Here is a 23,127-nt window from a genome sequence, read left to right on the forward strand (position 1 = left end):
TCCATAAAAGGGGGAATTTTCGCTTCTCAATCTCGCCCAATCCTTGCTATCACAAATAAAAAAGGATCGTAAAATACTTTGATATAACAATAAAAACTAACGTTTGGATTAGTTAAGACGTTGATAAGTATGGAGTGAGGGACATACCGCCCACACTGGGAACCATGAATGTATTGTAACGACTTGGCGTTCTATTGATTATAATTATGTACAGTTAAACCATTTTTTTTTTTTCTATGCCTTAAATTAGTTGAGACTACTAAACCCAAAATTGAGTAAGTAGAAATTTACTGATTCAATTTCGTTTGTAAAGATTCAAATTCGTTCGACAGTTACCATCAAACACACAGTTGTAGTATGGATGCCAACTCCTGAGTTCGGTTTCGATATTGGCCAACTTAGAAAATTCCTTCTCTGTATGTGTAGCATTGTATACAGGTGAAGCATATACTTAGACTTCTCGTGGAATCGGAGTTTGCCCATGAGAGGTTTTTCATACAAAGCTGACCATTCAAAAATGCTGAAATGAGGATCGTTCAGTTCCTAGAAGAAATTTTCTTTATATAAGAAGTGTATTCCGATATCATCTGGCCCTGTTTCTCTACCGATTCAGTGGTAGAAACATTACGGACCAGTCCCAATTCAATATGACTTTTAATGAACTAAATGGAGCCATACCACAGTATGGGGACTAAAATTTCAATCCTGCCGTCCAAAGTAATATCTAGGTTCAGTTGCGTCAGTGGCTTCATAATTGATTACCCATGGCTGTTCCGCGTTTTTAAATACTTTTGGAATTTACTTAATGGTTAAAAAAGATGAGTATGAAGTGCTCTGCAACTTTCGTTGCTAGTCTGCATCCATGCACGCCTTAGGAGAATAGCAAATTTTAAATTAAGGGAAATCACAATAAAAATGAAGGTAAACTTAAAACGGACAGAAATTGTCACAAAAAAGGATGGTGTAACCTTCAATCCCAATACCCTACAATCCGAACTTTGGTGAAAATCAAACCCGACTCGGGGAAATGTACATACCGTGTATTGATTTTGGATTTCCATTTCGCAATATTAGCTTTGTAATCAACAACCTTTGAAATCCTTGAATTGAAACTGGTAGACAGAAGATGCCATTTATGAAAATGTACCTACGTACATAGCGTATTTTGTTTTCGGGCCCTCATATTGCAATTGGTGCCTCATTTTTAACCAGTGACTTCAAAAACTCTCTAAGTATCAACTTTACAAAACATGCAATATTTGACTCAGGTTTCTTATCAATAAGCCCAAGAACGCTTAAATTACAATTTTGGTGGAAATCTAATATTTAATCCCTTGGGAAAATTCCTTGAATGGTCATTAGCTGGTAAAGATACGATATTTCTTTGTGCATAGTTGGAGTTGGTAATGAAATGCCAGAGAATGTAAGGACCAAAGTACCCCACTTAGGATCCTTCAAGGATACAGATCTAAAATTCTTACATGACTCTTGAGTTCAGTAAGGTGTAACAATCGTAATGACAATATGAAACGGATAAATATTTTTAACAAGACACTGAAAAAAGACAGTGAATTTCACTAAAAGTTATTTATACGGACCTTGTTGAAAGGGGCTATTAGCAATTCAATGTCTTATTAAAAATATTCCCCGTTTTCAATATAATTTTATTACAATTGTAAATAAAAAGGCAGTGTGGTCCAAGAAATTATTTAGTGAGGTGTAATATTTTTCTAAAATTTATCTATAGAAGCTGTGTTCTACAGTAGATATTTGCATAATTTTGCGGCCATTGTCCTTGTGCCTCTATAGGTCATCTCACCCCTGGAGTAACATCTTTTGGAGTGCCTGGAGGACCACAGAACGTTGATAGAATGAATGGTTGCACTCCAATTGATCTAGACCTGACATGTACACAGGAATCTTTTTTTGGGGGTGGGGGGGGTGCAGGATTTGTCAAAAATGTACAGAAGAAGCAAGCTATATGAAACGCATTCAAAATATTTTGGGAATATGTAAAAGTCACAAGATATTTGTGGAAGCAGAGCCCTCCTGGCCCAACCTCGCAAACGTGTCTGTTGTTAATTCGTTCAAGAAGGCTGTTTTGTTTGGAAAAACTAACAAGGGAAATATGCACAACAAAATGGGTTATTAAGTAGTAACTAAAATGAATTTGGTTAGTTTTGAAGTACTTTGTTGGTATGCCTTTTAGTCTGTTCAAGTTGTAAAGTGTTTTAATAGTTTCAAGATCGCTCTTATATTTTTGTGTCTGTCCTGTCCGTATCCAATGTATATCTCAATGCAGCTCTAGAGGCAGACTTGCCATTTCTATTTTGCTTGGAAGTGGGACAAGAAAATAGAATGTATCTAGGAAGGAGTAAGCCGACATTGATGCAAAACCCTGTTTTAGCCATTACAAAAAAACAAAAAACTTTCAAACGCTGGTTAACTCATTTTGTATGGATTTTTAGTTGTTGGATATTCAGTTTGGTCTTAGTTCCTGTATAAGGGAAAGCAATTTAATTAATCCTTCGGTAAATTAAATCATTCTATACATATTTTTTTAAAGATACAACATTGGTATGTCAACATTCGTTTAAACCCTCATTTATATTCACAGGAAGTGTTCTTTCTCCAACATCTATTGACGCATCCCATGATGAAGGATTCGACTCTGAAGATGATAGTGAACATGAGAACTATGACGACGTTGAAACTGAGTCAGGTGAATAATTGTTTTTGTTCTTTTCCACAGTGAAGCCACGTAGGCGGTCAATGGATTTTGAAAGGCTATCGTTGAAAAACAATATGTCACAAGTCTTCTGTGAAAATTTAATTAGATTTACGGTCTTAAGCATTTTCATAGAAGTAACCAGGAGGAGGAAGAAGTAAATCCGTTTAATAAAGAAAATTTTAATCTTTTATTCGCATGCATTCGGTTTCTGTGTATAACCAAATCTTATATGGTATCTTAAAAGTTATTTTTCCTGAAGGGTGATTGAATTATCCTAATTAGCTAAAATCCTCATCCAAAGGACAATTATCATATATTATCTTGGGCGATTATTCTCGACTTTTTCTGATCATTCTGTACTCTATTTTTCGGGTGTTCATTCTGTTCTTAAGCTAAAGGATTTGAAAAAGATTAAAGTTAATACTTCAAATTTTGCAAATTTCTTCTTTCTCTGCCGCCATGGACTAGAAATCGGTATCTAGTTAAAAAATTCTATGTTACCGATGTAACTCAAAAGCTCGGTGACCTACACAGAAAGCTTTCTGCAGATGCATTTTGTAAAATTGGCCCTGACCATGGTGTTTTGCAGTTTTTTCTTAGTAGAAATTAATTGCTAGTGTTTTGTTGATGCTGTTTTTTTTTTGTTTTTTTTTTATTATTATTATTATGTTTATACTCCACTTGTACAACTTGTTCTCTTGTAGTCGTGGGTAATCAATGATTGAATTGAATTGAATATTAACATAATACTTTAGTTATATAAAGGAGCCCATCCATGATGGAAGGCCCATAATCATATGTACACAGAAGGTGAAGGGGTCTTTTCACCCCACCTTTAAGGTCGCTTTAAAAGACTCCTAGATGAACTGGGAAATTTTGCACCTGAAAACTTTTTTATTTGTTGACCTCCGAGGCATAATCCGTTAATGTCTCCCCCCCCCCATTTTTGTGCATGCGCGCACCTTTGTCCATAACCAGAGTCTGTGCTACATCTCGGTTGGTTTTTGTTTTATTTTATTTTTATTTTTCAACATCATGTATAAATCTGGGAAGTTAAGGGCTATTGTATGACCCAAAATCTTTAATTCCTGAATACTCTAGAAGGGCCATAGCCCTCAGGATAAAACGCTGTGCATGGCTGTCTGCGTGCCGGACAAAGTTTAGCAGTTAGCAGTCCTCCAGAGAGAAGTAAGCTTTAGGAAAATAGCTAATAAATACATTTTGTTGCATTTGATGTTGCATTTGACACAAAATTGAGAAATTCTGGAATTATTACGAAATATATATGGATTGTAGAATTTATATATATAATTTGGCTTATTGACAATAGCGGGCTGTAGGGTATTATCTATCGTTATAATGAAAATGGGCTATCTGATCTAAATTTCAGGGTTGACTATTTTAGCGTAAAATAATTTAGCTTTAATGGTAAATGTTTGGGATAATAAATGTTACAGTATTATCTACATTGGTGTCGAATAGCACTTAAGGCATTACAAAAATAATGTAGAAATAAAAGAACCAGCTACACAATCCAGTTTTTACTAAAGTTTTTGATTTTGTCCTAATTTTTTAATTTTATTTCAAGTCACCAGCACTGCTGAAAGTGTTGATTTTCTTATTTTTTCAACATAATATGTAATTATCCAGAATTCCATTTTTAGAAATTTAGGTAACGATTAAAATCGTTTCATGAGCTTGATTCTTTGCTTAAAAACCGTTTATTATTAATATGTCTATTTATAACATATGAGTTAACAGCCAAAATTGTCAAGATGAAGGGAGAAGCAGAGCCATCCCCAAATTGTCAAAGCGATATTGGTGTGAGGATGAAGTGGAGGGATTTTTCTGGTCATAAAAAAAATCCATATTTAAGGCCTATATATATATATATATATATATATATATATATATATATATATATATATATATATATATATATATATATATATATATATATATATATATATATATATATATATATATATATATATATATATATATATATATATATATATGTGTGTGTGTGTGTGTGTGTGTGTATATTCTAGCCAAGGTTGTATCCGGGATTTTTGTTCGGGGGAGGAAGTTACAAAAAAAAAACTTAAAAGAACTCGTCAATGATTTTGTTTATATGCATTTTTGTTACGTTTTACGAATTGGACCAAAATATTTTTGAAGGAAAGGGGCTCAGAACTCCCCCTGGACACGACCTTGATTTTAGCCTTTCCCAGATGTTTTCCCTATTACTCTAGGACATATCTAGGGGTGACAATTGCCTCCCTTATCCTGCTATGTAGATTTGTACCGTGTTTGACACCATATATTTCTTTTTTAGACTGTGACTCTGAAACAGAAGGTCGGAAGTCTACAACAGGGAAGAAGGAAAGATATTTTTGGCAGTACAACGTTCAATCCAAAGGCCCAAAAGGGCGAAAAGTAGTGATGCAGACTGACTTAGGTGATCCCCATTTTTTGGACTCCGTAAAAGACCCAGTTTTTGATGTCCAAGTTGAAGGAGTTAAGCATAGGTAATAAATATAAGATTTTAATAAGAATTGTATTTAATGGTAATATTATGAAAGGTGATATGAGCCATCCAGAAGCCAAATACATTGACCAATATTAGAAAAAAAATTGGATCCAGTGTACCAACCATTTTGGTGAAAAAGTCCCTCGACCGAGTCCGTTGATTTTGATGGTATTTACGTTTTTTTGTGTGTTTGATGATCGAAAACGTGGTTTAATCATTTTTAGCGTGGACTTTCCCAAATCACCAGCTAAAATAATTGCTTATAATTCGATGGTAAGATCTTGTTGTGATTGATCGATATTAATCTTTAATTTTTGGGCAAAGGTGTATCGGATTGCAAATTTTTAACTTAAGTCCTTTGACGCTAATACTTACGAAATGTTGGAAAGTTGACTTTATCGATTTGGTAGAAAATTGGTCTCAAACAAACCTTTTAAGTATCATGCTACCTTGCTTACTTAAAGTTATTGCCATAATTGAATAAAAAAGAGACAGGCTATTTAGAGCCATTTTTTCTGCTTATGTATAGCAACATCAGTTAGAGACGAAGGTCTAAGGAAAGGAGGTTTCTAATTTTAAAATTTATTCCGTAGCACTTCATGCAATTAACTACTATCCCCCGTGATGAATCAGAAAAAATTGAATCCATTCAAAAAAGAGCCTTGAGAATAATTTTTAAAGAAGGTATGGTACCATAATCCCTCCTTCTAAAAAAGCCAAAATGGAAACTCTTGAGCACAAGAAAGGAACGTTGTGCTTCCGTTTTACAAAAAAAATGCAACAATATACCTTCGCACGGAAAAAAGCTAAACTGAAAACTCTTGAGCACAGGAGAGGAACGTTGTGCCTGTGTTTTGCAAAATAATGCAATAATAAACCTTCGCACGGAAAACATTTTCCCCAAAAATACACTCCCTATCCAGACACCACCTGCCATGTGCTATTTCTGAACCCGTTCCTATCTTGTCCCCTATCCGTTGCTTGACCTCTAGGTATGAAAAAACCTTTGTACCCTTCATTACTGATAAAATAAACCGCAAGTTTTCCCTTTTTTTTCTCTCTTTGGTACTGGTGATACCCAAGTTTTATGTTTGTTCGATCTTTTTTGTTTCCTCTCCCTTTTTATATGTAACTTTTAAACCTTTTTAACGCTAATTTTATTTCACTCTTTTTTAGTTTTTTCCTTTTTAACTATCTGACATTTTGCCGCTTAATTTTTTTTTTAGTAATGAATGGTTTCGCCATTCTGATATTGCCGTTTTTGGCATTGTTTTGCCAGTTTTTTTAGTTGTTGTGCTTTTTTTATGATTTTTTTTTTTTTTTTTTTTTTGGTTTTATGACTCCGAAATGCGAACTCGGTCCTTCGGGGCTTGTGATAGACGTTTTTTGAAATAAATGTCTTAAAAATATCTTACTATAACAAGCTGTACTTAAGGTACTGCATATTATTGTTCTAATACGGCAGGATTAACTTTATTTTGGTGCCTTCATTATAAGCTTGAACTATGGCTTCAACTAGCTTTCACCGATGTTAAAAAAATAAACGAAAAATGAAATTAGTTAAAATTTGCAATGCATCAAGAGCTATTGGAGCTTTTTGCGCCCTCAAGCAAAATAAGAAACACTTGTAACAGTGCTTTGAGACAACGAAGCAGGGAAATGTATTCTTATCCCCTAAAGGACGTGAGTTCACTTGTAAAAAAAAGCAGTCTTTGACACCTCATTTAAAGATAAAAGCTGGTCTTTGGTGATGCTACAGCCTGTCCTCGCTTGCTCTACTCAGGATTATTTTGAGTGGCGTCAAGTGTGTTTGAAACCCATGCAGGAAGTGGCCACCCATATTTGGCAGCAAGTGTTACATAGACCGATGATCGAGCTGGATAAAAAAACGGCTTATGGTGCTAAGAATTCTTCCCTGCTTTCAAGCCATAGGAGGATTGGGTCTGATAGAGGTTGGAGCTTCAAAAAAGGATCAGCTGATAAATGAATTTTTAGTGGATTATATGTATCAACTCTTGTGGATTTGATTTATAACCACGGAGCCAGGATGCCGGCACGGGATCGTCGATAAGGAGGAACGCACTTTTTTGTTTACATTTTTACATTTTTTGTTACATTTTTGTTTACACTAAGCATCAAATTATTCCTCAACGCGCTTGAAGGCAAAGGGAAGCATTTATACAAGGCAAAGATTAATTAAACTTAAGGCATGAAAATACAGGAAAGTAACTTGAAAATTTCTTCGTTTAAGAAATATTTGTGGACAACTTATTGGGGTTTCTAGTTTTGCATTTTATGCTCGTTCGCTTTGTTGAATCTTAAATGCTGTTCAGGTTATTTTTATGTTTTAATGTTCCAATTTCTATGTTTGGAGAGGTTCTATATTCTGACTAGAATAAGCTTTTATTGCTAATTTTGTCTGAATATTTGACAGTTTGTACATGATATCAAATCATTCGGCTATAGTTACTATGTATATAGATCCGATTACGAAATATAAATTCTGGGAAGAAAATCCCTTCACCAGTGGCCTCTAATTGCTTTTTGTCATGACCCCCTTTTCTATGTCGATGTGTTAGATAACCATTTATGGAATCTTCGTATTTTTAGCGGAAAAGCCAGACGTGGGGATGGCAATGACCTAACGCCGTCACCTCGTAAACTCGCTTCCATTGGCAAAGAGCTTGATAAACTGAATAGACTTATCACTGAAATGATACCTGTATCTGAACTACCTGCCGCTGCCCGATCTGATACTAGGAAAGAGAAGAATAAACTGGCATCTAGGTTAGTATTGCACAGAATCTACATTATATAAATTGTTTTGCATTACGTGCATCGTAGTGATCAGTTCATAATATTCATCGTCATTAATTTCTGGTTCAATACATGATTGGAGGCAGGGAGGTGCCTTGTGGAATGTCGCCCCCCCCCCCCCGAAATCTATTATTTAAACTTTTACAGGATTTGTTTGTTTTATTTTTTGGAATCTCTTCCTACCCGAGACTTTTGGGCCTCTCCAAAATAAACTCTAGTGTAGGTCACTGATACTTTCACCTAAGCCCCCTTTGACCTTTTTTTGCCGTAATTTGCTCACTTTATTTGAGTGTTGTTTTAGTTTTTTTTTTTTTTTTTTTTTTTTTTTTTTTTTTTTTTTTTTGTCAAAATGAACGAAGCAACCCATAGGAATATGAATAAAAGTTTTTAAGGAATCAGGTGCAATCCAACAGAACTGGAATTAACAATGGAACTGATTGTGAGCCAAGCCAGTGTGAAATGGATTAGTGTGACGACTGTATAAAAACCTGAAGGATTATATAACCTAACAAGAATATAATATGAAGTAAAACAAAAAAAATTTACAAGGCTTAAGGGTACAATTAAAGCGAGTGGATAAAAAACCAGAGATTTAAGACCAGTGGGTTTTAAAACTAAAATGAATAGTCATATCGAATGTAATCTTACTAAGATTGTGTGTTCTTTGAGATTGTGTCATAGAAAAGCTCGTTTTAGGAAAATTTGTCCGCAGGTGAAGCTTACCGCATAATGAAATTCGTCGTAAAGGAATAGCCACCGCTAAAAAGGGGGGGGGGCTTTTTGGTTACCCCGAAATTTTTTTTTTAATTGTTATGATTTTTCTATAGTCTCATATATTTTTTAGGTGATTCACCTATTTTTTTGTGTGTCTTTCTCGAATCCTTCCCCCCCCCCTGAATGTTGAGTGCCTTCCGAAATAATTTTCAGTGCATGCGCGGAGTGAAAAGTAGTCTTGTTAATAGTTTCAATAAGTGATAAACGAATCAATAAGTGAAATATAGAATGATCATAAATACGGGACTAACATTCAAAAGAAGAAATCCTCCTGAAAAAAAAATTTAGCATGGACATTTTAAAGGGCTGGTAAATACCCTCCGAAGCTGATATTTAAGGGCTTTGTAGGCTCGCTGGTTACTAATTTAAGGTTCAAATTGCAATAATAACAACCAGACCAAAACTGTTAATATGGACAGTTCATCATGGGGATAAATCCTTATGAAGAAAAGCCCTCATGACATCTTGACGGAGGAAATTCTAAAGTAAGGGAGTGGCTATAGGCCCGGAAACGGAAAAAAAAAGTTGTATTGGCTTAATGAGAAGAGAGATAACCATCTGATAAAACACCAATATTGCAATGTTTTTTCGTTTATAATGATTTGTAGAAAAAAATAATAGTTTCTCTTTTTGCTTAATTTTGTAATGAAATTTAAATTGCAGAATGAAATTTATCGATATCATAACTAAGGAAAGACTGTTGACAGCCCTATGTATTACTATTTAATTTCTCTACCCACAACTTTATGACTTTTTGAACGCTAAAACGACATTAAAAAAGAGTATATTGAGTCTTTTTTTTTTTTTTTGGGTTTAGTGTCTTGAGTAAATTGCTGGTTTTGCATAAACCTACGGATATAGGGAATTATCAGCACTTACTTTATTTACGTTTATTTTATTTAATATATATTAATTATGCTGAAAACCAGTAAGTTTTGCTCGGTTTAAGTTTCAGTTTCGCTCATTACTTTTATCAGTTTTTTTTTTTTTTTTTTTTTTTTCAAATTAAGGCAAACAAATGCCAAGATAGAATTGGATGGACCGGAGCAAACATTAGCTAGCGTAGACTGAGCGGGCTGTTTTGTACCCAAATCATCACTTGGGATACCGATCTCCAACTGAATCAAAGAGTGTTATTTCGGTCAATTGTTAAAATTGAGCAGAAATATTTTATGAGAAATATTTGTACATAAAGTAGCCTACTAAAAGACTGCTATTTGGTTTCACAAAAACGAGAAGGGGACTAATACTTTTCCTCAGCTGTAGTATTTTGTTAGTGTTCTGTGTAGTAATAAAGATGTTTTTTTCTGTGGCAAACCTCGTAAAGAATGTCACTATTAAAGTTAGACAAATTCTTTAAATTATTCATTGGATTTTGCAAGTTTGATGACTAAGTTCTGGTCAAGTATAAACAGAGATAAGTGATTGTGAAGTAGATTTTGTTTGTTATTAACTAGGCTTATCTTGAAATGATTGGTTCCTTCTGTGTAGGTGTCATGTTTGAATTCTGAAATATTCTTGTTTGAAATATTGTTTGATATCTGCTCATAATTTTTTTTTTTTTTTTTTTTTTTTTTTTTTTTTTTTTTTTTTTTTTTTTTTTTTTTTTTTGAAGTGAGAACTTAATTGATAGAAAGGTTTAGTGGTGTAGATCGTTTTTTATTAATATTTGATCCACAATCAAAATTATCGCCATCTGTAGGGGGAAACATCTTCCCCCTTAAGGTTTATTCCCTTGAATAATATTGTAGGCTTAACCCCCCCCCGCCCCAAGAAAAATTACACGTGTGAATTTCTATTTGTAGCTAAAAGAGGCCTAAGTATTAAAGTTGCATCAAGTTTTTTTAAGGGTCGAATTACATTAAAAAATTAATTTGTTTTAAGAAGTCTATATTGGTTTGATAATGAACTGCTTGCCTATGATAAAATAAATATTTCTTTCTCTTAGCCCAGGGAATGATATGAGACAATCGGACGCCCAAAATCAATATGCCGCACCCAACCTCCATTTTCCGCTATAAAAACTTATATGTGAAAAACTGACAATTTTCATAAGTTTCGGCCTTTACCCCAAGGGATGGGGAGGTCATGTCATCCCTGGAGGCGTGTTTCTTGGACTTTCCGACAGTTCCGAACAAAATGGCTATCTCAAAGGTTCTAATCCAATTTCATGTGGAGTTAAGGGGTCCAAGTAGTAAAATAAAACATGGAAGGGGGGCTGGTTCCCCTCCAGTCACTTTTGACCCATAGAAATGGCACTAGAAAGAAAGAGAGAGAGAAAAAATATATATATAATACTAAAAAACATTCACCAATAAGCCTTTTGGCTTATATGGCCTTCTCCAAACTACAGTTACAAACACTTAATAATAGATTCTCTATTAAAAGAAAGAAAAAACAAGAGAAAAAAAATCGCCGCTTAAGACCCTGTTCAAAACAGCGATACTATTCTATACTTTATCCCTAGTAAAAAAAAAAAAAAAAAAAAAAAAAAAAAAAAAATCACAAAAGCCTAGACAATGGCTCTTAAGCGACGTATGAAAATTTGTCTCATCTCTCTTGAGTAATATCAAAAGAAGGGACAGTATAGAAGGGAGAACGTGGCGAATCGAGAATGCAAGCGGTTTTCTAATTAATAACGAATTCTTTGTCATATAATCATGCTGGTCACTGGACTGAAAAAGAGCCTTATAAAATTTAAATAGACCTGAAGCAGGTAAAATCATTTTGTGAAGAATACTTATAAACAGTACTAAAAGGATTAAAAAATAATAAAGCCTCAGGTGCTGATAATATGGTAAATGAGTTTTTTAAATAAGGTGATTGTGAGGATAGAGATAAATTACTGAAGATTTTGAATATGATTTTTGAAAAAGGGGAAGTACCTAGCGATCTTAGGAAAACTCTAATTGAACCCCTCCATAAGAAAGGTGATAAGAGTGAGTTTGGTAATTATAGATGCATTAGCTTGGTTTCTGCAGGAAGCAAATTACCAAATATGATGATATATCTTAGACTTAGAGATGCTGTAGATAAAGTTTTAAGAGAAGAACAGTGTGGTTTTAGGAAGGGTAGTGGATGCGTCGACCAAATTTTCACTCTTAGATTGATAATTGAGAAGTGCCTGAGTTATCAAACCCCTTTAGTCCTCGGTTTTATTGATTATGAACAAGTGTTTGATTCAGCTGATAGAAGAGCTTTAGCTAAGGTCCTATTCATGTGTGGTATACCAGATAAATACATTAAAGTGATTAGTGCTATGTACGAGAATAACACTACTCCAGTTAAGGTAGGAAAGGCAATGGGAGAACACGGAATCAAATGGGCAAGTAAAAATCTTCTAGACATAGATTATGCTGATGATTTAAGCACTCTATATGAAAACTTTAGCAAAATGAATGAATTTTTAGACGCTTTGAGAGATCATGGTGCAAGAAAAGGTTTAAAAATTAATCTAAAGAACACTAAGTCGTTAAGACTAGAAATAAATGAAGCTGAAGAGGGGATGTTGGGTAACGAGAAGATCGATCAAGTGGACAGTAGGACACTTACGATGGTAGTATTATTCGTAAAGAGGGTGGGTGCAGTGAAGATATTAAAAGTAGAATAGACAAGGCCCTGGCTGTTTTTTCACAGTTCAAAAAAGCTTGGAAGAATAGGAAGGTAAGTATTCGAACCAAGACTAGAATAATGGAAGCTACAGTGATGACAGTAGTTAAGTATGGCTCTGAAGCGTGGGTGCTCCGAAAAGCGGAGGAAGATTTACAATATTCTTTTTTCTCCGAAATTACCTATGGATTGTTTTAGGTACCCAACTGACTGACCGTATTTCAAACAGTAAGCTGTACGAAAAATGTGGTTAAATCCCGCTTTCTAGGGCTATAATGTGAGAAAGAGTGAAGACACTTTCTGTGAATGAAGCATGACAGATTAATAATGATTGTCCTCGCGGCCAACCGTCTAGGGCCAAAGAAAAAGCATGTCCTCCCCAAATGAGGTGGGAGGATCTTGCAAGGAAAGATTTAAGGGAAATAGGAATCTCTTGGGAGGGTTTAAAGGGTGAGGCTTTGAATAGATTGGGATGAAGGAGGAGCATGCGTTGATGTGTTGCCCTCAATTGGCTTGGTACTGCAGTGAGTTGTTAGTAGTAGTAGCAGTATTAGTAAAATCGGTAAAATACGAAGTTTTTATAACTGTCTTTAATAACTATCACAACTTATAAGAACAGGAACCGCTGAATTTTGAGCAGCCCCTGATGACTTCAGATTTGTCTAAAAAGTAGATGACCATACTGAATAACAATAAAATACACATGAGTGGACAATATAAAAAACACATTAATCTAAGTATATTGACTGGAAAAGAAATATGATAACTTTCTAAGAATCCTTACTGTACATACTTTGAAACACTTAGAGGATATTTCACAAACGGTACACGCTCAATACGCTGAGAACCAACACTAAGTTCCTTTAAACACGGATAATAATTTGTCGATAATAATTTGGACAAAATAGCAAGTGGAATTTCTTGTAACTCAACGTTAGGGGATTGACCTTCATCCACTTTTCAATCTTTGACATGGTATCTATACAACTTAGGAATTTGTAGTCGAATAAGGCTCCTCCGGTTTCTACGACCGCCCCTTCGATACGAAGTCGTAGTCATTTATGTATGATTGTGAGAAATTGGCCTATACATTGAGACTCTTTTAAGAATTAATTTTACTGCTGCACTGAAAATATTTGTTTGTTTTGTATGTGTAATTACTGATTCTGAGATTAATAGTCTCATTTGGATTCATAATTTTGTTCCTGTAACTGTTGAATTAAATATGGTGACCCTGTGAAGGCTCTTTACTTTCTGTCAACTAACACTTACGTAAAACATTTACAGGTTTGTGTAATAGCTCATTTAGAATCGGCATCTGGGACGTTCTGCGCTTGTATGACGGGATTCTAAGTCCAGTTTATTGTTTTTTTATGGCTTTACATAATGTACAACCATTTTCGTGGTTTCAAGATTTTTCTGCAAAAATTTCAAGTTTCTCGCTTAACCACTTTAGCTGAATTAACGCAGTGGAATATTTACGTGGCTGTCTGACTTACTAACTGTGTAATAGCTCATTACGTAAAACATATATATAACTGTGCAATAGTCTAGTATTAGACGTGCAAAACACCTATAGTAATTAAGTGTAACAATGGCCTAACAATTACTGCAAAAGTTTATCCTTTGCTCTTAATGTTTCTGATGGAGAACTAATATTTTCAGAGTGTGCCGTCTGAAAAAGAAGGCTCAGCACGAAGCAAACAAACTTAAGCTATATGGACTTCAAGAAGAGCACAGTAAGTATTAAACTTGTGGTTTCTGTCATTTGTTAAATAGAGTCGGTATTGGAATTCTGGTGGGACTACCAAATGTCTCAAAGATATGTCTTGTCAATAGTATTTCACAGTTGTATGAGCCCGATGGGTTTTTTAAGAATTCGGCAAATTCAAAAATTTAATTGATAATTTTTTAGAATTAGCTTAACCTGATTTGTGGAAATAATTTATTATCTGGCTCCTACACAGAGGTTTATTTAAAGATATCCTAAAATCACAGGGTCCCTTTTTCAAAAATCAGACTCTTGATGTTTAATAATTTCGAAACTCTCGTATTTCAAAACTCATTAACCATGCTATCAGCACCTGGAGGCTTGTTATTGTTCAATTCTTTTAGCACTGTCTTTATCTCTTCCTAGTAAAATGAATCTCCCTTCACTTCCAGAATGTCGAAAATCTTCCTTTCTTTTCATCTTTCAACTTTATCACGGTTTAACACATTCTCAAAATATTCTGTTCATCTCTCTTTGACACTTCCTTTGTCCGTAATGGAGGCCCCTTTCCAATATTTAACTGGGACAAATTCAGACTGACAACTTCCTCTCAGCTTCTTAGCATGCCAGTAAAATATTGTACTATTATGCCATCTAGCTACATCTTGTAGGACCTCGACAGTTTTATCCCAGGCCTCCATTTTATATCGCCTTTGTCCACATTTAAATGTCTTCTTTACTTCCCGTACTTTCCTCTTTTCTTGTAAGAAACTTCTTGCACAAACCACTTCTCTTTTCTAAAAAGCGTTAAGTGTTTTTGCCAATACTCCTAGCTGCGTTTCTAAATTCCCTCCGTAAGACATTTTCGTCTATTTGTCACAATATTTTCCTAAAATTATTCCACCTAACTTCTACATTGTTTAATTCTAAACTCACCAGTTTCATATTTTCGTCGTAAGTTCTTCTTAAATTCTCAACCTGGAGTCTATCAACGTTATAACTGCCTGGGGGGAGTTCCCTTCCTAGATTTCAGCTTTAAATTAACTGCACTCACTAATGTTGATCTTTACTTTTAACCTTAATTTCAGCCCTCTTATATACTCTAATATCCTGTATCGATCCTGCCCATCTTTGATCTACAAAAACACAATCAATAATGTTGACTGCCTTACCACTATCTGGGCACTATGCTAAGCTTTGAGCCATTTTATGAACATATACCGTTTTGGTTGTAACTAGGAAATGTTTTCCTGTAACTGCATGTGAAATTCATCGGAGTCTCTAAAGTCTCCGTCAGTCAGTTCTACAGGAATATTGACCACTAAGATATCTTACGCTTTTTCTCATAAAGTGAGCGACTAGAATTCTATTATCTATAACTTACGAACCTAAGCAAGACTTGGATGCTAAAAAGGTAAAGGATGCGGCACTACACTTTATAGTCCAACCCGATTGTGCTGGTCCCCGCTTCATGACCCTTCAGCCAGGAATTGGACTGGGGGTTGGGGCCCCGTCATCTCTTGCTTCCCCCCACTCTTTCTGCTTATCTTCCCCAGATCTCTCCAGGTGTCCATTTAGAGCTAGGTCGACTCTGGCTGAGCTTACAGAGTCACACCACTGATCCCTGTCTCAAGCCAAAAATTACAGCAACACCAGGACTCAATCCCTAGCCCTTAAGGACATAGAATTACAAGTTCAGCGTACTAACTATTCGGTTAGTGAGCTCTTTATTCATGATTCCTTATTTATATCCTGGAAGCTTCCTAATTCATTACGAGTCCTAAACCCACCCTATATATCCTATTCTTCCTACCTGGATCCATATTTTGTTTTTGTTTTTTTTTAGTTCAGCTTTTCTTAGCCATGCTCATGATTTCTGCAGAAAATTTCCAGAAATCGCTCTTATTCTACTAAAATTTTATGTTTCTCGTGTGAATAATCTAGCCGCTTTTTTTCTGAGCATTGAAAACAGAAAAATAGTTGACTCTACAAATATATTGGTAAAAAAAAGCCGGCTCTGTTTAGCAAAAAGAAGAAGAATAAAGGATACTATGAACTTTGCTTTTTTAGTATTAAGTTCAACTCCTATCTCTTCCTGTTCTTAGTTCTCGATTTTAAGGTTCAAGTTTTCTTTTGGTGTTATATCGTACGAATATCGAACTTCTTCTTCTAGAGAAGATGATGAATATAATTGGACAAGTGAAGCAGCTGATACTTGCCAAACATGAAGCAATGATTACAGGGACCTGCAGTGAAGCCGATTTTAGGGAAGCAACAGTGCGAATAGACACACTTGTCAAACATGGAATTAGTAAGTATTTTCTTTTAACTTAAAGCCAACCAGATTAAAGCCAATCAGAAAAACGTTGATAAATGTGAAGTTTATGTATGCTATGAGTCTTCGAAATTTCGAGCTCAATGTGCTGGAACAAAAGAACTTGAGTAGGGCGAAAAAACTGCCAAGTGCAGTAATTGGCAAGTTCATTCCCAAGTATACAGATAGTTACATTATATTCTTGTTTGCCTTTCTAAATGGTAATGTTTTCACCACTAACCCGTTCTTTTTTTTTATACACCTGTGTGTACTTAATCGTTGAAGATGAAGCAAAAAATGCCATACCTGAGCCATTGGCTCTAGTTGCTGTAAAGCCTAAAAAAAAGTTAAATTTATCGCATTTCAACACGTTTGTATTATATTCTCCCAGTGAATTCCTTAAATGATTATGTTTCATGGTTCTAGCTCATTGATTTTTCTTTAAGAAATGTCTATGCTTTAAACTAGACCTTCTTTTCTTTTCTGATCCAAGTAAAATTCTTCGTAACCTACGCGAATGAAATTTGAAACTTTTTGTTGTTGTTGTTGACCTGACTGAGAATAAATGAAAAGGAAACAAATGCATGGGGAATTTCTGCCAATTGGGCTATGAAAAACCGGTAAGCTAATGCATGTAGTGTTCGGTCGACTTTACCTCCAAAATCTAAAATGCAGACATAAAAAATCATCAAATAAGATCTGTTTATTTATATTGCCTTTTTTGTTTTATTTCTAGGACTGACTCTTGCTATTTTTGTTTTAAAATAATTTCGTATAATTGAATGGCTAAAAAAAAAGAAGAAAAAAAACTATTCTGACCCCACCAACATTTGATCACTCTTGTATGTAAATTACTAGATACTTTACCAATAAAACAAATAGTGTTGGGTTCAAGGCGATGCAGTACCTTAAAGAATCTTCCTATCTTGCCCATTATTAGTTTTTTTTAGTTTATATGGCCAAACTGTTTTAAATTGATTGAGCGGTCTTGGCATAACTTGCCAAGACCGAATATTAATAATTCCACAATGGACCCTTCGTCTTTGGGACGTTTAGCCGACATTGAATTTCGCAAAATGATTTTCGAGGTATCGCCTTAAGGTCAATTGTTTTTTAGTTCTTGTGGTTCAACGGAAAATCCCTATAAATTTTCTAGTATACCAGCTCGGAAAACGCTAAAAATCAATTCAGAGAAATTGCCATTTGAGTAATTTGACCGCTTTGGGAGTTCTTTGTGGTGCCACCCGCTTTGATTGAGAAACTCGCCAACAGAAGGGAAGCAAGATCTCACTCGTTTATCAGTCAAATTTCACAGTAAACCCACAAATTCTCGACAGCTTTCGATGATAGCTAGTCCCCTGTGAGAATTCCACAATGAATTTCGCAAAATGATTTTTGAGGTATCGCATCGCCTTAATGTCAATTGTTTTATAGTTATTGTGGTTTAACGGAAAAACTAATGATTTCTGATCACCCCTAGCAAGAAAGGTCGCTGGAGTTATGTTGCATGTTCTTTCTGGCCAGGTCTCGTCGTCATTCCTTGAGATCAAATGTCACCGAACTTTTTTTTTTAATACAAAAAAATAATAATGTCAATGGAAGAGGTTGTCGCTCCATGTGGTTGGGGCCAAACTTGACCCAGCTTAAAACCATCCAGTAAATGGCCTTTTTTGTTTTAAAGAAATTACTGTGACCTCCCGACTGAACTATGATTTTTGGACATTAGAGAGTTGTGTATTCTTCAATCCAAATGCAACAGTTTTGTATATTTTTAGGAATCTTTTAACACCAACTGAGCTTCATTACTATGATCATGAAACGAAGGGTCTGTTTGAAATTGCTCTGAGGCTCAATCTGCAAAATTTTCTGCGCAATAAAGGGTTATTGGGTTGTCATGGTATAAATGTTAGGAATATTTAAAGCGAAATAAAAGCGCAACAGTATTTGAATGGGGGTAGCTGGTGTGATTCGGGAAGCTCAGCCACCGTGAGTCTGGGGAGCTTGGGGTTAAACAAAATCCCACAAAACATCTGAGTTTCAGATGCGAGGTGTGTGAATAAAATCTTGGTCCTGCTGCAAGTAGAAGTATAGTAAATGCAATCAATACATCTTTGGGGGTCCTATGCTATAAATTTCAAATCTGTCTTAAGTTTCTACATTGTATATATTTTAAGCAAAAACTTCGGTAAAGTCAACTTATTGATTTATTTTTGTATAAACAATAAATGATCTGTTCTTTTTCGAACAAATCAGAAGGAAGTAATTCAGAAAAGTGAAATTAAACCTATGCATAATTGTCTTGCCATATTTTGTATATTGGATGGATCTGTCGATCCATTAGAAGGATCCTATTCCGTTAAAAGGAAACGTCAAAAAACCTACTTCAAAATAAGCTGTTTTGCCTAAGAATCAAATTCCTTAAGCAAGCCCCGTAGTAAAGAATGTACAGACGTATTCAGGAATGGATGTAACAGATTGGATGCTTTACTATCTTACCCTTGAAACATGTTTCAATGATCAAGGAATTATATTAAACTAAAATATTTTCTTTCTTGCCTTTGCCACAGCAAAGTGACTGTTGACCTGATCAAATAACAAACTATCTAGTTTGTCCTACTCTGTGGACACGAGATTGAATGCGTAATTTAGCTTGAGTTATTAATGTTTTATTCTACCTTTTTACTCATCAGCTAAAAAAAAGATCTTTGTTCAGAGTAATTTTCAGCTATCATGCTAAGAAACAATCTCAAAATTATTTCTACATTCGGAAAATGCTAATTGAATATGATGGTTAACAATTACCTTATGTAGATACTGATGATAATTTCCTGTGATGTTACCACTTCTTACCAGGAAGTGATGTTTTTTGTAATAAATAAAACATTTATAGAGAAAATTAACAATATCCTACTTTAGTTCTAATATTAGTTAAATTAACTAAGTGAAAGAAGAACAAAACAGCCATAAATATATACATTAATAGTTAATTTAATGCAATCAAAACAAAATAATCTAGTAGTTTTTAATGTGTAGATCGTTCAAATATACATCTAATAAAAAAAACTTAGTTAATGTATTAAATATAGAATTTCTTGGTATACTGATTAAAAATGTGCGCTACATATATTTTTATTGGTGCAAAGAAAATTGAGTGAAGAGTATGAGACGTTTCAGACGTGCAGCACTTAGTGAATAATGCTGTAGAATATTTAAGTGTATATAAAATTGCTCGCTTGGACAATTTTTTGAGGGCTCTAAGCCATAGCTTGTGCAGCTTATAAATAAATCCTACATAGGGCATGGTGACAGAAAGCCAAACAAAAAGTGTTAGAAGGAGTACGATTCCAAATATACGAGAGAGGAAGAGGGGAAGGACAAATAGAGAAGGAGGAGGAGTCTTGTCAACTGATAATATCTTTCTTTCAGAGCACAAAGTGGCTGGACACACTGCCGACTATGTCAATCGGGTGATAGATCGAGTCTATAGTGGTGATCCAACTGGTGCTATCAACGACATCTAGGCACTTGTTAAATCTTGTCAGCATCTCTTTTTTGTCAGTTTCTCTCTATTTTATGAAATTGCCTATTATTTGTATTTTCAAGTGTGAGCACACTCTGGACAATTTGTTTTTATTGATTTTGCAATTTTTGTAGTTAGTCAAGGCGCATAATTTTTGCTTTCTAAGTCTGTTGAATGAGCTCCATGTTTTTCTGGTTTCGCTTTCCATAGAAGTAAACAATATAAAATAGGACAAAGGCTATCTTTACAAACCAGAGGCTAGGTAAGCCTGGGATGTGTGCCCCCACAAGCTGAAAAATTCGGGAAAGCCTCTTAACGCTAAAAAAAATGCATTATGAAGGTTGTTTTTATTGAACAGACATCTAAGTTTTTGGTTACGAAGTTTACCTTGGTCTCAGTCCTCCCCCCTTCCAGAAAAAAAATTGCAAATTTTGGAAAATTTTGCAAATTTTGCAAAAGTGGAACTCAGAAAGATTGCCAGTTACAACGCTTAATAACCGAAAAGGGGTTTGCTGGAAGTAACATCTTGTGGTGGAAAGGGGTTAGGCTGTAAAGATATTCCAGAGTTAACCTGATTACTATTCGACACGCACCCATAATTATAATATGGCCTAATGGCTAATGAAATTAACATGGTGTTTTTATTGATACAGTGACGCAGGTGACAATTTGCCGTGTTTAATCAAAATTTGCTGATATAGTGATATCGGTATTTCTTAATATTTTTCCGTGAATATGATGTGAGAGTAATAAGTTTTGTCATTAATTGTTAAAGCTGAAAAAATAGCAGAATACGTGAGGAATATCAAAATTTAGACATAGCACAGGGATGCGTTAAAGCTTTAATGAAAAAAAGTAGGCATTAATCAATACTACACTTTGCATTCGCAGTTTAGTTTTTGCATTAAAAGAACCCTGTAGAAATATCCGTTCCAGAAGTTGACGTTTACTCTTTATTCATGGAGATGTACTATTGCGCAATAAGGCTCTCGTGCTTTGTGTCAAATTTCATCTGATTTTTGTCGCACGTTTTTATTGCTATGACAACTTCGATTGAATTTATATATACGTATATTAACTGAGTCGTTGAAAAACACGTTTGTTAAGTAAATAAATAAAAAAAAAAAAAACTATATCAAATGTGAAAAAATGAGTTTTACTTGCAACATGTTCTTCTTTTCTCTTAGAGCAAATATAAAATTTCCTTCTTTTTTAATTAAAATCCATGTTTCTTTTTATGTCATTTGCGTTTTTGCAGATGCAGTAGACCGATTTGATCTGAACCGTTCCATGTCTTTGCCCCATATGTTATACATGAGCCGTTTGTGTAAAAAAAAAATCTGTTGAACTTAAATAACTTTCTTGGCTTTATATTAAAATCTTATTGTAAAAAAGAAGTAAAAACATAGGCTGGCATTGAATGATCTATTTAATGTATGTTAGCCGAGTGGTTAGGACGTTAGACTTAAAATCCTTTGTCCTTTGAGCAATGGGCTTCGACTCCTGGTGTCGCTGGTTATTTGGTTTGGAACGAGGGTAAGTGGCGTAACTGTAAGTTTAGCCAGAGTGGAACCAGTTCTAAATGAGTACCTGAAGAAATATCGGGAAGGTAAAAAGGAAGGGTTTGCGAAAGCTTAGGGGGATTGGCCCCCCATTAATCATTGCGCTTTCTAGCTGAAAGGCCATGAAACGGAGATCAGCACCGCCGGTAAGGACTGTAACGCCCAGTGCCGTATTCTTTACCCTTTTTTACGTATTCTTTACCCGTATTCTTTACTCCCTACTTACAGTTCGTTACCTCGAACTGTTTGATCAGTGGATAAAAATCAAGAAAAAATTATTTTTATCATTTTGAAAAAAAAAATATAGATGCTACTTGTTTTCGGCAAGACTATGTATAGTGCTATATTATTCTTTAATATGACTGAACCCTAGGATGACTGGCCCCCCATTCCTCATTGTGCTTCCTAGCTGAAAGGCCATGAAACGGAGATCAGCTTGGTCTCAATGGTTTAAAATGCAGATTTTTCGAAAAGGCAATTGACAATTTTGTAAGGATAGTGACAGCTGACGGCTATGTCTGTACTTTTTATTATCTGTTTTGGCAATTATTGTATTTATCAAGTATCATTGAATTACGTGACGAACTAGCTTATGGTGATATAAATCTACGCCTATGTTGACTGTTGTGTTATGAATGCTCAACTGTTTATGCCATGTGATACGATTTTGACTGACAGGGCGTTCTGTCAGGATCTGATATCGGATTGGATATTCTATATGAATTGGAATTTCAATTTGTTTGTTTATAAGTGCTATGTTTCTAAATGTGTTGCATTTCTTACATAATTTTTATCTCTTATTGTACTGTTCATATTCTCGTGTTTTCTTTATTGTATTATAAGGTTCTATTTGGGCTTAGCAGGTCTATATCCCTCTCACCACTCTTGAACTCTATCCTTTTTTATAATGAATACCTATTCTATTTAAGAGAAAAGTGTACTACCACAATTTCAGATTTGTTATGGAAATAATTTTCTAGTTTTAATTTTGTTTCCACGTCTATTTTACTTGGTGACTTGTAACACATCCAAGGATAATGCCTATCATCTGATACTTGTTGACCAAGGCTCTTTGCCTGTTAAACCCAGACCTGGGCTCGGTTTCAAACATTCATGTGTAATAAATGCTGTCTTTTATGCTGTTTATAATCATGAACGATATATTAGTATGGACTAATATTTTTTTTTCAGTCTGGTTTGATTAGTGATTCAATCTTTGATAATTTTTTTTACACTCACAGGAAAAATAGAATCCCGCCTCGATAGTTTTATAAATACGCAAAACGTGGAATGGTATCTTGACTAGACCTTTATCATAGGGCTATTGAGTTTCACTGTTTATTAAGCTCTTTGAAATTGATATAATGTCTCAAAGAATGTTCATGTAAGGATTGCTGACGATATTAACAGAATTGTCGTTTCCTTTGATTCTGCATAACGTGTATTTTAAACATCATGGAAAAAGGTTTGATTAGATAGGAACAGCTTCAGATGAACTTTTTCTTAAGCAAACTAGACAATGATTCTAGACACGCACATAAGGGAAAGGATGTTTC

The 23,127-nt window shown here is 34.7% G+C and overlaps 1 protein-coding gene across 5 annotated transcripts in view; it reads left to right on the forward strand.

Moving 5' to 3' along the window:
* The window catches only part of REPTOR (repressed by TOR), a 95,685-nt gene extending 74,546 nt beyond the window's left edge, over nt 1–21,139 (forward strand). For all 5 annotated transcript variants that reach the window (XM_089088356.1, XM_089088353.1, XM_089088355.1 and 2 more), the window contains 6 exons: nt 2,618–2,722; nt 5,070–5,262; nt 7,875–8,051; nt 14,130–14,203; nt 16,349–16,486; nt 19,916–21,139. In XM_089088356.1, the coding sequence (XP_088944482.1) occupies nt 2,618–2,722; nt 5,070–5,262; nt 7,875–8,051; nt 14,130–14,203; nt 16,349–16,486; nt 19,916–20,010 (782 nt within the window). In that variant the 3' untranslated portion in view covers nt 20,011–21,139. The remainder of the gene's footprint in view (nt 1–2,617; nt 2,723–5,069; nt 5,263–7,874; nt 8,052–14,129; nt 14,204–16,348; nt 16,487–19,915) is intronic.
* The last annotated feature ends 1,988 nt before the right edge of the window (nt 21,140–23,127 follow it).

The sequence above is a fragment of the Artemia sp. Qi Xiang Cuo genome, chromosome 4 (assembly GCF_049724085.1).
Source record: "Artemia sp. Qi Xiang Cuo chromosome 4, ASM4972408v1, whole genome shotgun sequence".
NCBI classification, from domain to species: Eukaryota; Metazoa; Arthropoda; class Branchiopoda; order Anostraca; family Artemiidae; genus Artemia; species Artemia sp. Qi Xiang Cuo.